The sequence below is a fragment of the Oratosquilla oratoria genome, chromosome 34, assembly GCF_046742065.1.
Source record: "Oratosquilla oratoria isolate Oo_2021 chromosome 34, ASM4674206v1, whole genome shotgun sequence".
Lineage (NCBI taxonomy): Eukaryota > Metazoa > Arthropoda > Malacostraca > Stomatopoda > Squillidae > Oratosquilla > Oratosquilla oratoria.
The window spans coordinates 34,131,891-34,148,162 of record NC_134810.1 but is presented as its reverse complement, the minus strand read 5'-3'; the positions used below and the strand labels follow the sequence as shown (position 1 = coordinate 34,148,162).

The window sequence follows — 16,272 nt, the reverse complement described above, 5'->3', positions numbered from 1 at the left end:
ATTTAAAAGGGTTTGGATAAAACAGATGTAACCGAAGAAGACAGAGCAAACATAAAATAACTATTTAATAAATGAGAAAATAAAAATACATACACATACATAAACTCACACACATACTCACACACATACACACACACACACACACACACACACACACACACACACGCACACGCACACACGCACGCGCACACGCGCACACGCACACACACACACACACACACACACACACACACACACACACACACACACACACACACACACACATACATACACACACATACACACAAGAAAATGATAGTCTTACTTCCTGCTGACCTATTATATCTTAAACGACTCAATCATTTTTATCTCCAGTTTTCACTTCCTCATGGAGGCTAACCACAAATACATTTATATATCTCGAATGCTGGTACATACAAATAGCTTCACTTTTAAACATTGCACTAACCAGCGTCTTTTTTTGCAAAGCTTTGGAAAGCGTTTTTTATAGGAATAATTCTACAGGTCGTAATGGACTCATTCAGATCGTCAATATATAACATAGACATACATAGAGCCTCCCACAAATCCTTGAAATACATTAACCACTACAGTAACCTGTAAGCGGATGCAACGTCACACTAATTAGTCATATTAATTCGCATATTTCTAGATCTTTCTCCTTTTTTCACCCTGCATCACTCTTTCGGGTTGGTTAAGGTCAAAGTATTCTGTAGGATTTTCTAGAGTACTATCTCATTGGTAACCAACTAGGCATAAAGACCATCCTATGTTTTCAACTTAGTAGGTGACCTGATGTATTTCATATGACATATATCAAATCCTTCTCTGGCTTGCAGCTTATTGGTATATTCAGTATATATATATTCTAACCTGACTTCTATGATGAAATAAGAAAAATAGGTAGAGAATAAATCAATAGTTTGATTGCAAAGAATTATAATGAGGGTCCACGAAGAACGTCTCCAATTAGGCCTCAATATCACGACTAACATAACAAAAGCATTAGTAAAATCCAATTAGGGAAAATTACCTATGCAACACTAGTGAACGAAAACCAAATAGTATGGTTTTGCGCAGTTTAGCAGCACAATTCAATGTTAAATCTATAAGAAGAATAAGAAGAAAAAATCGAGAAAGCTTCCATTGACATAATAAAATATCTAACTACAAAATTTACGTGAAGGCTCTCAACACACATCTGATGAACTGTTGTCTGTAGATGCAAAACATTGACAGTCATCAAAAACAGTAGAGGAATAGACAGATATCGCAGAAATATAGTTCCTTGTGTATGGTAAGAATTTTATGGACAAAAAAAAGCTAAACAAAGAAAATTAAGTTACACATAAATGCCAAACAACTCTAGTTTATAGAAATAGCAAGGGCTGAATAATCTTGCCAGGAGGGGCTGAAATCATAATGGTACGCGGGTGACCGGGTCGGAAGAACTTCGTCTGAATAGAAACAGCATACGAAAATGGTCCGTACATGTTTGCTCAGTGGAAAAGGCGGGAAATGAAGGTCTACGTGCCAAATACAGCATCCCGGTAAAGAAAAAGATTAAGATCCTTATCTTTCGGCTGACTTAAAATAAATTAAGATGAAAAGCATGCCGACTGAAGGCTTTTCCGGGTATACGAGTAGCAAGGTTGGAAAAATTGTGTTTATCATTTATCCAAAAGACTTCTGAAACTTCGAACTGTATCATACTGAATTGTCCTGCTTAGAAACTTATTCCAGTCATCGACGACTTGGAAGACAAAAATATTTCAAGCTACTTCTAGGTTAAACCTAAGCCATGACAGCTTAAGATAATTGTTTATCGTCCTGATAGTGTTTACTTTGAAAATATTTTCAATTTTCAATCTCCTCGTTTTTCTAGTAAGTTAAAATATTTTAAGAGGTTTTGTATGCTTTGCTTTTTATATTTGGCACAAATTTTGTGGTTTGTAGCTGTGCTCCTTTCAATCTCTCAGTGTCTCCTTCAAGGTTTGGGGACCATATAGAAACAGCACATTCCAATTGTGGGTGAACAGTGATTTATATAGTTTGTTGATGATAGCTGGACTTTTGTAATCATGCTACCAATTTCAGTATCCTTCTTGTTTTGGTCTTTTTGAGGCAGAAATATAATTCTTAGACGTTTTAAGGTCGTTACTGATAATTACATAAAGATCTTTTAATTTTTTTTTTTTTGCCTTGATTAAAGATTTTTTTCAAATAACTCGTAGTCACACTTATATTTGGGTTAACTTTCATTGGCCAGTTTGAGAGCATTGCTCTAGTTTGTCTAAATCTCCTTGAATATCCAGTTGATTTGGGTGTTAATTTGGCATTCCGCACAGCTTAGTATCATCAGCGAATCTGGAAACAGTAGGTTTAATTACTCAGTTAATGTCATTGATATATACTATGAACAGAGGTGGCTCTAGAACGGAACCCTGAAGAACTCCGCTCGTAACATCTTTTTTGACTTTACCCACTTATGCGTTTTGTACTCAACTTTCTGCGACAATTTTGATTGATTGGTTGACTGACTGACTGACTGACTGACTAGCTTACTGGCAGACTAATTACTTGCTTGCTTGCTTGCTTGATTGGTTGGTTGGTTGGTTGACCGGTTAAATGATTGATTGATCAATCAATTTATTGAATGATTTATTTCACCATGACGGCATAAGAATAATTTATGGGAATTTTTCTCATAAGTCGGAAATCGATACTTTATTATTATGCACATTCAGTGAACAACAAAACAACCACTCATTCCTTCATTAACATGATTAGCTTTTGCTGGTATACTACCCATATATAGTAGTACCAGTAGGGTGGCATAAAGGGGTGCTCGGCTGCAGGGACACAGGGAAAAGGGGACGACTTTTATGGGGTGACACCAAGAGGGTGGTGGGTATACATTACTACAGAAGGACAGTAGTGGCTTCATCGACAAGACCATCTCCGTTTCCTTACCAACAAGATGTTTCCAGAGTTTACCTATAACAATGCATGTATTAGTGAGGCATGACAAAGAATAGGCTTGCTTTTTTCCACTGATTATTTCCAAATTTCCATAGTAACATAAGTTCTTGACAATAGGTACCATAATTTAGTAGATCAGGGATTCTCGAAAAGGACTAAATTTAACCATGGGTAGTTGTAAAAATATTTGATGGAGGAGGAAGTAGATAATGTCTGAAATTTTAGTATTAATTCTGTAATATGATGTATCTGACTACGTTTTATATACAAGAGTGGAATGTATATTTTCTCCTTGATCAAAGCTCACTTTGTCGAGAACCTTAGTATTAAAGGATTTTTTTTTCTGTGAATTTATGGTGGGCCTAGATTTTTATGTGGAAGAAACGCGGCAAATGGCAGAGGAAGGATGAGAATTGTTGCTGTAGACTATAAGATATGTAGAAACATATATACAACACAAACATCAGACAAGTAATTATGTATAACTGCGGAACCTAATCACTAACAAAGAGACTAGAGAAAAAGCTGGAAGTGTACGAGGATAGAGAGAGAGGGGAGAGAGGAGAAACTGCAATGGAGAGAGTTTAGAGTAACCTTGTATTATTGAAATAATAAGACGCCACTGGATAAAGTGGGCGCGGCGCGCAGCAAGGACGGCCGAGGAAAGTCATTCTGGGACAACCAGAAGGAAGGTGGCCTCTCGAAAGACCTCGGGAAAGGAGGGAAAAAAGAAGATAAATACCTAAGAGGAAGGTGTAGTGAAGGCTGGCCAGGACCCTGATCAGTGAGAACGAAGTTGGTGCAGCATAAGGAAACGTAAAGAGGCAAGTCAATAGCGGCGAGGCAATGGGTCATTCTACCATCTAAACCACTGGAATAAAAGTAAGCAGAAAAACCTTAACCTCATCATTACCTTAGAGGAGGTCACACGCATATGTGACGTCACTAACGACCTTCTGTTGTCGTGGCGGGTAAAAAAAAAAAAAAAAAAAAAAAATAAACAATTAAATAAAAAAACTTCCCCCATCCCCTTAAAGGCGGGGTCAGATCAATACTATCCACCCCATCAACGATGATGGCAGTCCAATATGCTAACAGTGCACCGATTCGACAGTTATGTGACTCGACAGTACAGTACAAAGAATTATTTTCTTTTACTAATCAATGCGACCCTTTCAACGCGAGTTCCTTCCCTAAGCTGAATAGAGTTGTCTACCAACTACTTGAACAAAATTTGTAAAGTGCGTCATCGAAGCAAAGAAACCAAAGAACGAAACTTAGCAGGAACAGAATTTGGGGATATACTCGTACCCTTGTCGTCTTCGTCCGTCTAACCATCCGCAAATACGACCCAATAATCACGAAAGCGGTCTCGACAAACTACGTCATTACAAGAGCTTCTAATGAGGAGGGGTAAGAAAGAACTCCCAGCAAAGTTCTGTACTGTGAGTATAAAGAGCAACTTTCTGGACTTGATGGGAAACTATCGAAACGGGAGACCTTTCAACGTTACCGGACATCACATCAGCCTCACTGATTTCAGGCCTTGCACCAGTCATGCGGGGCTTTTGAATAAGTAACCTCTTTCAACGCCACCAGGAAGTGTCTGCCTTCACGAATGACTGCACTCTCACTTGTAAAGAGGGTCTGCGAGTTTTTTTTAGTATTTCGTTGCCAGGAACCAGTGCCTCTATCCTTGGGGGGAAATATCAGGCCTTAGAGATAAACCCAGAGATGTGTTGAAAGAGATATTGAAGCTGGCAGTAGAAAGGGGGGATTGTAGACATAATGAACTCAGGTTGCCAGCATTGTAGAGTTAGCCTAGAAGTAGGTACGAATATGTTTGTCAACCGTCAAGTTTCCAGCCAATGCAATTGAATGTAATATAGTTCAGAATATTTAAATTCATTTGGATAAACATCCATTTTATCTTTATTCAACCCTATTATGGACCCAAAGATCTTGTTTCGGCATGCTTTGTTATCGGAATTCATTGTAAGTTAAAAGTTGTTGGTATTATTATTTGAGTAAAGATTAGTCTCTAAAGTTAATGCGATGTTACATAACTCTGATTATTAGAGATGTCTGTAAAGTCCCAAGATATTGACTACCTAAATATTACGCATCAATAAACCATTTCAGATCTAAGGTTAGATTAATAAAAGACATAGAAACCTTTACAAGAATAAAAGTTGCTTCTGACAATACACAGACAGGATTATCATGAGGTGATCTCAACTCATATGGGGAAGGTCATTCCTTTTTATGAATACGTACTGATCCTTTGAATGAGTATAAGAACATAAGAACACAATAATGAAGGAGACTGCAAGAGACCATAAGAAATCGAAGTTTGCTGAGCATATTAGAAAGATATGTTGGCAAATTTCCAGTTGAGTTGAGCTCTGCGTCATGCCGCTTCTTCACTCACTCAACAAAGGTTGCACAAGGGAAAACTCCGGCCATCTATGGAAGATGCAGCATTTCCATGGCTGCGTTCTGCTCCATCAGCAAGCTAGAAAAACCCCGGAAGTGAACCCTATGCCTGTTGCAAGATGACTCAGCTCCTGAACTGGGTAGCTTTGAACATCGCCGTGATGTGGTACAACAACGCGTGCTCTGTTAACCTTCACCTTCCGCCACGCAGAGAACGTGAAACAGGAGAGAGGCAGTGTACACACAGCTGGCACTAGAGGTAGCAAGATCATGGGACAGCCGTCGACTTCCGAGGAAGTATCAGCCACGACGAACTTTGTCACTATATCCGTCCGTCTTTCTGGATTCACATTCCCAAAGAGTAAAACAGACGTCAAATCGCTCGAGGGGTATGCAGCCTTCTTTCTGCAAATATCTAGGGCAACATAACATAGAGCGATATTATCCGACATGTATCATGGCATTCTTGTTTGCAGCATCCCTTATTCACAAAAATAAATAGATAAATAAATGAATAAATAAAGATAAATAAATAAGTCATCATCATCATATACCAAGGCTTTTTCCCCCTTACAAGGGCGGTAGCCAAAAAGAAAAAGGCATAAAATCATTCCCACCCATTCCATCCCTGAATACACTCCACACCCCTCCACCCTCCCTCTTACCTTAGCACCTCCTGAATGACGGGTCATCCCTGCACCTTGTCCACTGCCCTGGGTCAGAAGCAGTGTCGCAAGACACAGCACATCCACAGCAAGGCCGCTTCATTAAATCGGCGACCCCCCCTCTCCGTCCCCCCACTGCATAAAATGAGAGGACGGGGAGAAATCCCTTCGGGCTGCGTCAAATTTTGCTCACACATACTACCTCACCCCCCATCCACCCGCCCATTCTACCTCATGCAATCACAACATCATCCATATACAACCATTCTCCATTCACCCCTGTCTTCTGTCCTCTCCCGTCCTTCCTCAACAGACATTCCCCTCTTCCTCAAAGCCCCCTTCACCCCATCCATCCACCTCATCCTAGGACGTCCCCTCATGTTCACTCCCTCCACATCTGCCTTCCATACCTCTTTTACTAGTCTTTCTTCACTCATTCTTTCCATGTGTCCAAACCATCCTAATATTCTTTCATCAACCCCATCTCCCAGCTCCTTTTCCACCCCTGTTCTCCTCCTCACCTCCTCATTTCTCACTCTATCTAGCCTAGTAACCCCCATCATACTTCTCAGACACCTCATCTCAAACACATTCAAACTCCTTCTCTCTTCTTCTCATATGTTCCATGTTTCTGCCCCATACAGTGCTGTTGGCACAATCACTCCTTCATACAGTCTCCTCTTAGCATCCATTCCCAAATGTCTATTCCTCATTACACTCTTTAATCCACCAAGGCATTTACTCGCTTCTCTCAATCTACATTCTACTTCCACCTTCACTCCACCTTTCCCTGCCACATTTGCACCCAAGTATCTAAAACTATCCACTTCCTCCAGTCGCTAAGTAATAGATATATAAGTAAATAAATAGATAAATAAATGAATAAATAAATAAACAAATAAATGAACAAATAAATAAATAAATAAACAAATAAACAAGTGAATAAGTAAATAATAAATAAATAAAATGACTATTAATGCAGGACTGAAAGGCATAAATTTGGTCAAGTTTCACTACTAGCTGTGATGTTGTGCCTAGTATTTTCCCACAACTTGATTCAAGGTGTGCTGGTCATCCCAGGGGTCGTCCCCTGGGCCTTCCCCGACGTCTTCCATCAGACTCCTCGCCACGAAAATACCATCAGCATCTGGAACGGCCTGGACCTATGTGGGTCTTGTTTCTATCCGAATAAAGTATCCGTATTCCCCTCTAGCAATTACCAAACTCATGTCAATGTACACACATACTATCAATTACAATTTGGTGTCCGGTATTCTTGCAATTATGCCATGAAAATACCATGAACGTTCGTTGAAACTGCCTAGACCTATACAGGTGTTGTTTCTGTCCAAATAGATTATCCATATTCCCCTCTGGCAATTACCAAACTCTTGTTAATGTACACACATGGTATTAGTTACAATTTGGTGTCGGGCATTCTTGCAATTACAGTATATTCATACACGTAGTAAGGCCTTCATCTCTCTTATAAGGAGGTGGCAGAGACAAAGTATGCTTTTGTTTTGTTTATTCACAGAAGAAAGAAAAGAGGAGGTTCCTAGTCCCCTCGCTCCACTCCATCTAGTCACTCTTTACGATATGCAGAGGAACATGATGGCATTATTCTTGTCCCCACACCACAGGGTGTACAGGGAAAATAAAGGTGTGGTGACATACGGGGTGGCTAGGGAGAAATTTAAGGAGAGTATTAGAAAGGAAAGATAGTAGAAGTTAAAGGCGACTTAACAGAGAAAATGTATAGTACAAGTTAAACGCGATTAATCATTCATAAAAGAAATACGTGGCTCTGGCCTGCAGGGGTAACCCTAAAGTTTTAATTGATTATATAACAGTTATGTAATTAACACACCAAAGGCTACGTAAAACTACTTGTTTAACATACCCATCCAACCCTAGAAATACCTCCGACCCTCAATTGTTTTGTTCTTATTTACAACAAGCTGCTTAAAAATAATTCGACAAAGAAAAACTAAACAAGAATTACATGGTTCTATATTTTCTTAGTTCTAAGGCTATTTGTAACTCCCTATCATGTCATCAGGCTGAGGATATATACCACGGATTTCTTCCTCTAATACATATATCCTGCTATGTTTTGAAAAATAAAAATAAAAACTGAAATAGCTATGCAGCAAACAAGTATTTATCTATTTGGCGTTACCCGTGTCATCCACAGACACATTACCACATTCCATACCTCATCTCATTATTAAGTTTTTGAAAGTGAAAATTATGTATTTATGCGTAGCAAGAAAGTGACAACAGGGAGTAGAATACTCATATATGGTCATGTAAGGGACAGACCGATATCCTACTGAAGCATCCCTAGGAAATATCAAATTCGATTTTGCACCCCTCTTCGTTTGAAGACGAAAGATTAAAATCTTGGATTTTTTTTTTAGCTACGTACAGGGATATGAGTGAACAAATTTAATTTCAATGAAAGTTTATAGGTTATTACATAAAATGGAATTTAAGTCGGACAAATAAAAAGGAAGTACAAACAGTGAAGTCAGTCGCGGTCGTGGACATAAAACAACTCCAATCTTACAGTCTATCATTAATGACCTTAAGGGTATGCAGAATGATAGATTTATTACAAAGGATTACAAAGGCGAAGCATGCCGACAGGAGACCTTTTGGTCCATATCTAGGTCGGATGCGAAAAAAATCATAATAATAATGAAATAATAAATAAAAACTATAATAATGTAAATAACAAATAAAATACATAAATAAATGCATAGGTATAGTTAAATAATAAACAAACAGGTAAATAGTAAATAATAATAAATTGACATATAACTAATGATAAATGAAAATCAGACAGACAAATGATAACAAAACAAAAACAATATAAAATAAATTATAATCATTACAGCATCTTGCTTAGGTGTTTATTTGTGTGTTTAGGAGAATAAAGTTATTTTCAAGAGAGCTAGTTAATAGTTTCATTCTGAAAAGTTATTTTGATAAGGAAAATATTCTTTCCCTCTTTATCGCGGCCCTCGATATGCTATCTAGCAGGTTCTCCAGTTAGGGAACTCTTGTACTACTAAAGCAACTGTTTGGAGTTTCAAAGTGAATAAAGGATCTTGGTAAACAGAAGATTAATCTGTTGTAGAAGTTCGAGGTCTGATGGAGCTTGATATTAGGGCTAGTATCATTGTTTTTCTTCTGACCCGGGCAGTGTTTAGGGGAAATGGATGACCCAGCACCCAAAATGATCTGGGTTAGAAGGTACAACCTATGGGTATTGGATAGGTGTGTGATGAATGAAGTATTGGTGTATACCTTGACTAGGCCACACCACTTATTTATAAGGGGGAGGGAATTTTGGTACATGCATACATATACGTAACCACACACACACACACACACACACACACACACACACACACACACACACACACACACACACACACACACACACACACAGAGAGAGAGAGAGAGAGAGAGACATACACACACACATACGTATATAATATATATATATTTTTATATATATATATATATATATATATATATATATATATACATATACATATACATATATATGATGACGGTGGAAAAAGAAGTCACGGGTCTAGCTCTGAGTTTTTTTAGTTTATTTCTTACCGGTTTCGCTCTATGCTTCTTTTGAAGCATAGAGCGAAACCGGTCAATAATAAACTAAAAACTCGGAACTAGACCCGTGACTTCTTTTTCCACCTTCACCAACTTGTCACAATGTCCCAGGATACATATACATACATACATACATACATACATACATATATATACACACATACATGTATACACACTATATATATATATATATATATATATACATATATAATGATAAAGTAGTAGCCTCTGTCTGTCTGATTGTTTATTTGTTTGTTTGTACACGAACTCCTCCTAGGGTTTTAGAGATAGACCCCCATAATTATTTATATCCTGATACCCTATCACTTCAGGTACTTGGATAACTATATTTCATTTCGAAAAAAAATATTTTGGTTAGGGTTAAGGGTTAAAGTTAGAAGGTTTATGTAGTATCCCCTAAAGTCGCGTAGTATTTTTTTGTGACTTAAGAATTAATATGATTAAACAAACCATTGTATATATCCATAAATATTATTTACATTTGTGAAATTAATGTTGCAACAAACCATGATAGCTTTTGTAAGAAGAAATCATGTTTATGGAAAATGATTGTACAATTTTACCAAATCTTGAATTTTTTTTATTTTCATTTAATTTTTGTGCGGGTGGAAATAGTTCATTCACAAACTCCTGCGTTTTTTAGATAAGCCCCTGTAACTATATATATTCATAAGATAAATAAACTGGATACATTTCTTCACCTTTCAGCTGTAGACATTTATTGTCAATCAACACACACACACACACACACACCCACATGCACATACACACACACACAAAAGAATGTGTACACATGATATTTGTGTTTTTGTATGCATGTATTTTCAAACTAGGGTTTCCCAACTTCGGGAGGGGGGTGCACACCTAGGAGGGGGAGTATTTAAAGCTATATTAAATCTAAGAAAATATTTTGGTTAGGGTTAAGGGTTAAAGTTAGGTGGTTTATGGTGAGGGAACACGCCACTACTGTAGAACCCCCTTAAGTTATTATTTTTGTAACATAAGAATCAATATAATTAAATAAACCATTGTATGTGTTCATAAATAGTATTCATATTTGTGAAATTAATGTTGCCACAAACCATGATAGATTTTGTAAGAAAAAATTATGCAAATGTAAGATGATTATATGATTTTACCAAACGTATTGCTTATTTTCATTTTATTTTAGTGCGGTGGAAATTTATCCTTTTCAGACTTCCTAGGATTTTCCAAATAAACCCCTATAACCATATCTATTCTGAAGATAAAGTAGATACATTTCTTCACCTTTTAGCTGTAGGCATTTATTGCCAATCCACACACACACTCACACACGCACGCAAAAGAATGTGCACATGATATTTGTATTTGTGTATGCGTGTATTTTCAAACTAGGGTTTCCCAACCTTCGGGTAGGGGGGCGCACATCTGGGACGGGGAGTGTTTAAACCTATATTTAATTTAAAAAATATTTTGGTTAGGGTTAAGAGTTAAAGTTTGGTATGGTATGGTTAGGTTAGGGATTATTTACGAACTCGCAGCAACCCACGGGTAATTGGCCAGTATATATAATATATATGTATTATATATATATATATATATATATATATAATATATATATATACATATATATATATATATATATATATTTAAATATATATATACATATACATATACATATACTTAGGGGGGCGCAGGTTTTCTTTAATACACACTGAATTGAACACCACAGCATTTTCACATTTATTAATTTTCTTTTTAATGTTTCTAATTTTCCTCACTAAGGTTCCAATCTTGGGAGGATGAGCAGAAACGAACTGTCCAAAGCTCTCCATTTTGATTAAGACACTGTTCGACGTTAGTGAGGAAGATTGAAAACGTTAAAAAGAAAATTAATAATTGTGAAATTGCTGTGGTGTTCAATTCAGTGTTATATATATGTATATATATACATATATATATATATATATATATATATATATATATATATATATATATGTGTGTGTGTGTGTTTGTGTGTGTGTGTGTGTGTGTGTGTGTGTGTGTGTGTGTGTGTGTGTGTGTGTGTGTGTGTGTGTGTGTGTGTGTGTGTGTGTGTGTGTGTGTGTGTGGCCGACGAAATACTGAATTATTCTATTTTTTTTTTTTTTTTATCCTTGACTATTAGAAAAAAGTAGGTTTGTCGCGCCCGAGGGATACTATAATATCGTGGGATGGTGCTAGAGAACAGCTGCAATCAAGTAAATTTTTTGTATTGTCAAATTATATTGTTACCATTATCCATCAAAAATCGGATCACATAGACCAGATTTTCTCAGCTGGGGGTGGAGGAAAGTTCGCCTTTGGTAAAGAGTTTTTTAGGCTGTGGTAGGAGGATTAGAACTATAGATTTTTAGTCTCCAATCTGTTTTATAACGATCTTTCTACAGAGTACAATGATTCTATAGAATGAAGATGAAAATTTCGCCTCTTGTAAAGGAAGTTGATATTCTGGTATATAGAAGAGAGGACGCGGCTAACAGGATCAAGAACCAAAGATATAGACAGCTGTGAATTTCATTCTTTCAATATGCTCTTGTTCTGTCACCAACAAAAATAAATCGTCTGGCTTTAGCTATTAGAAGTTATTAAAATGTGCCATGGTAATAAATTGATAATAAGGTACTATGTGCGCTAATGTTGAATTCGATTTTTTCTCTAGGTTTATATGTAATGCAGGGACTTAGAGTATTTATATCAAATAACGCATTTCTTCTTGAGCACTGTGTATTCTATTCTATTTTTGACGAAGAGGAAAGCTGTCACCACTAGTGTTGATAAATTAATCTCTGAAAAAGTGATGAGGTCATTATGGTAAATTTAATCCATGAAGATGCCCATCTTATACTTTTATAAGACAGCGCAACTATTGGTACTTCTTTGTTGCACTTGCCAAACAGTCTTATTTTGTTTCGAATAGTACCCAGAACGTTGTTATCACTGTGCAGAATATTTTGTCTTTAGTAGTTTGCATTATTTTTGTCATAAATTATACTAGCACTACTGTTACAAAAGCGCTCTAATAGGCTATCATCCGTTTTAATCAGTGTCGTCAATAATGTTACGATTAGTATTCACAGGGCTTCTTATTATTTTTATCATGTTTTTATACCACTTCTCTTATTCTTAAACAATTTAATATCCTACCACTCCCATTATCAATCATTAGATATAGTGCATAGCGCATAATTCAGCAGTTTTGAACATCTCCATTCTCGACATATCACATTTATTTCTTACAAAATGTCTCGCCATTATACCCACCAAGGCCTCAACACTTTCTTTGGCGCGGTTTCCACTTTCAGTTACAAACACTCTCACTTTTAGTCTCTGCCACCTGAAGCTGTAACCCTTTTCCTCATTACATCATTTCGCCGATGGCAACCTTTAGCAGCACTTGGAAGGCCCAAGGACCCACGCGTCTCCCCGCAAAAACTAACATGCGCATACAGACAGCTGGAGTGTATGTGAGTGTGTGTGCGTAAGGCCCGTTTATGTGTACGTGCGTGCGTGCAAGTCGAGCGAGCGTGAGGCAAGCTAACGTGCTGCACCGAGGTGGATCGGACGGATCTTTCAAGACTCAGGACTTGCAGGCTCGGCAGTGACTCCGCTGACGCTGTTGTGGTAAGAACAGTAGCACTAGACTTCGTCGCTGGTCTACCCGCTGGACCTCACCGCCGTGAACTTGGATTTACCTAGCCATCGTCAGTGTTGGAATGGGTGACACCGGTCACGGAGTATAAGGATAGACTCGCCACCTCTCTCTCCAGATGCTTGAAAGTGACTTTGCTGTTGGCTTGGCGAAGAAGCAGTAGTATTTAAGCAGTAGCTAACTTGCTACTCCATTCGGAAATTCTGCTGCCCATTTTGAAAATATCCTCACACGAGCTTAGGTGTTGCTTGTAAGTTTAAAAGCCGTGTTATTGCTTTTGTGTTGTGCGTTTAAGTGAAATTAATCCTTTGAGGAATGAAGGTTTCTCCAAGATGACTGAAATTGCCGGGAGTTAACCCGATTAAAATTCGATGATACTCCTCAACGGCTTAATCCTGATAGTCTTTAACTATTTGAGTGGTCGTTTCTAAAATCACATGGCTTCATCTAAGATGCATCCTCAAGCGAGACAAAAATTTTCAACGAGTTTATCGGGTATGTATGTATATAAGTATAAGGCATCCTAGGTATGTATGACTCGTTTAAACGAACCGTTATTGACGATAAATGTATGAAAAGCATACTGCGCTGCAATCATCGCCCAGTCTACTGTATCTGCAATAACAACATTAAATGAATTTAATGTTACCAATCTTATGTTACAGCAGTCAACATTGTTCGAACATGGTCGTGTTTTTTTTTTCTTGCTCTTAACCAAATAGTCATCACGGATAAGGTAGGCATGTTCAGACACTTATCATGGGAGCAGCCTTGATTGGTCGTGGTTTGACGTCTCGTCGGTAGGAGACAATTGTTTTTTTGGTGTCGTTTCTGTACTGATCCATCATTCTTATTAATAAAAGTGCGGTGACAGGAGTCTCTCAGCACGAACCATAAAGTCAGTAAACACCATCATGAACCAGAACACGATTGCACTTGTCACATTCATGTCTTGAGCTTGATTAATGGAATGTAGGACAATGGATTGAATGGAAACGGAAGAGAGGACGGCCGATTGCACACGTAAAATAATCGAAGGCTCATCGACAAAAAGCGACACGAAGCGAACGGGAGACCCTTGATTTCTGTCCTTGCACAAGACGCGAACTCAGTCTCTGACCACGTGATTTGACCACGCGATCCCAACACAGGAAACGCACTGGAGGTAAACAGGTGGCTGGTAGGCAGCACGACCAGTTCAACCTCATCAACTGTCAGTGTACTTCCGGTGTTGTGCCCATATTTGCAAGGAAAAAAGTGAAAAACAAAAACGTTGCTCTTCGACATGATTTGTGAAGAACTGCATTTACATATGAGTATATTTAAATATACACATGTATATCCATTGTATATATATATATATATATATATATATATATATATATATATATATATATATAATATATATATATATATACACACACACACACACGAGTGGATGCACTATTTCACGTTGCAGTGTCTATCATCGCTTTTGAGTAAATATTGTGAGTAGCCCATACGTCCTTCTTTATATAATTATTCTTAATTGGGTAAAAGGAAATATAACTTCAAACGACACATATCAACATATTTGTTTACACAATATATAAACACAACGAAAGACTGGCAAGTTAACATTCCTTTAATGTGAATGAATTTGAGAGGTCAAATAGAAAATATCTCCACAAAATCCTTTATCCTAAGAAGTGGAATACATGTGTTTTTGCCATAACTTATCAGTAATATATATATATATATATATATATATATATATATATATATATATATATATCGCATTCACGAAATCTATTCGGATGGCCCTTAAACTAAATATAATCGTATCAATCTAATCAAAATAGAATATGTAGAGGATGTCATAGTTACCAAGAGCTTCTTGAAGTCACAAGTTCAATCCAGAGTTTCTGTAGTATAAGGGAAATGTGCTTGAAGAACCTCGTTCCACTTTTAGTTTTAAAAGACATACAGTGTACCTCAAAACGAAGCGCCGCGCCGTCTCCCTCGTTGACGTCACACGAGTGACCTCTTCCTGATTGGGCAAGGTCACGGCGCGGCGTCGGTGTGCCATTACCCAACTTGCATCTTTTTTCCTTTTCCTTTTTATTTGTTTTTCGGAGTTATGTTCACAAAATGTTAACTTCCAATTTTAAGCTACAATAATCACGTTAGATATACTATAAAAATATTGGAAATAGGCTCGAAAACTCAGTGTCATATATCTAATCTAATCTAATATAATATAATATAATATATAATATAATATAGTACTGCATATGTATATAATATATATATATATATATACATACATACATATATATATATATATATATATATATATATATATATATATATATATATATATATATATAATAGTTTCCAGTTTCTTTTCCTAGAAATCTTCGGCCTTGCGGTAGTCAGCAATGTTCTTGGTCTTCTCCATAGATCTCCTCAGGAAGAAACTTTGGAATACTGTTTGCCATGTGTATAATGTGATGCTCTTTCGAAATCACAGCGTAAAGTGAGTAATAAGTAACATGGAGATATAATAATTATACCGAGAATACTTCAGAAGCTCTTCTCGGCAAATTTACTCTCAAAGGACAATTCCTGAGAACGATTTCTATGTAAATGTATTAGCAATGGAGTTATTTTGCTACAATAATAAAATAAGCCAAACGAAAATGCATCCCTATTTTACAAGGACATTTTGAGAAAGTATTGTTTTTGAGGGGACAATTCTTTCATCGTTGATATATTGAAATGTTTGGGGAAATGTTTGGAAGTGAAAGATATGATGATACTGAGGGCGATACTGATCAAACGTGTTTCATTCACAAAGCGACGGCG

The 16,272-nt window shown here is 37.1% G+C and overlaps 1 protein-coding gene across 3 annotated transcripts in view; it reads left to right on the top strand.

The window, feature by feature from the left end:
* Positions 1-13,298: 13,298 nt before the first annotated feature.
* The window catches only part of LOC143018428 (uncharacterized), a 40,882-nt gene continuing 37,908 nt past the window's right edge, over positions 13,299-16,272 (top strand). The window contains exon 1 of one of the 3 annotated variants that reach the window (XM_076173789.1): positions 13,299-13,397. Coding sequence is in view for 1 of the 3 variants with exons in the window: in XM_076173787.1 (XP_076029902.1) it covers positions 13,863-13,920 (58 nt within the window). In the remaining 2 variants the exon portion in view is untranslated. The other 2 variants (XM_076173788.1, XM_076173787.1) reach the window with 2 other exon arrangements.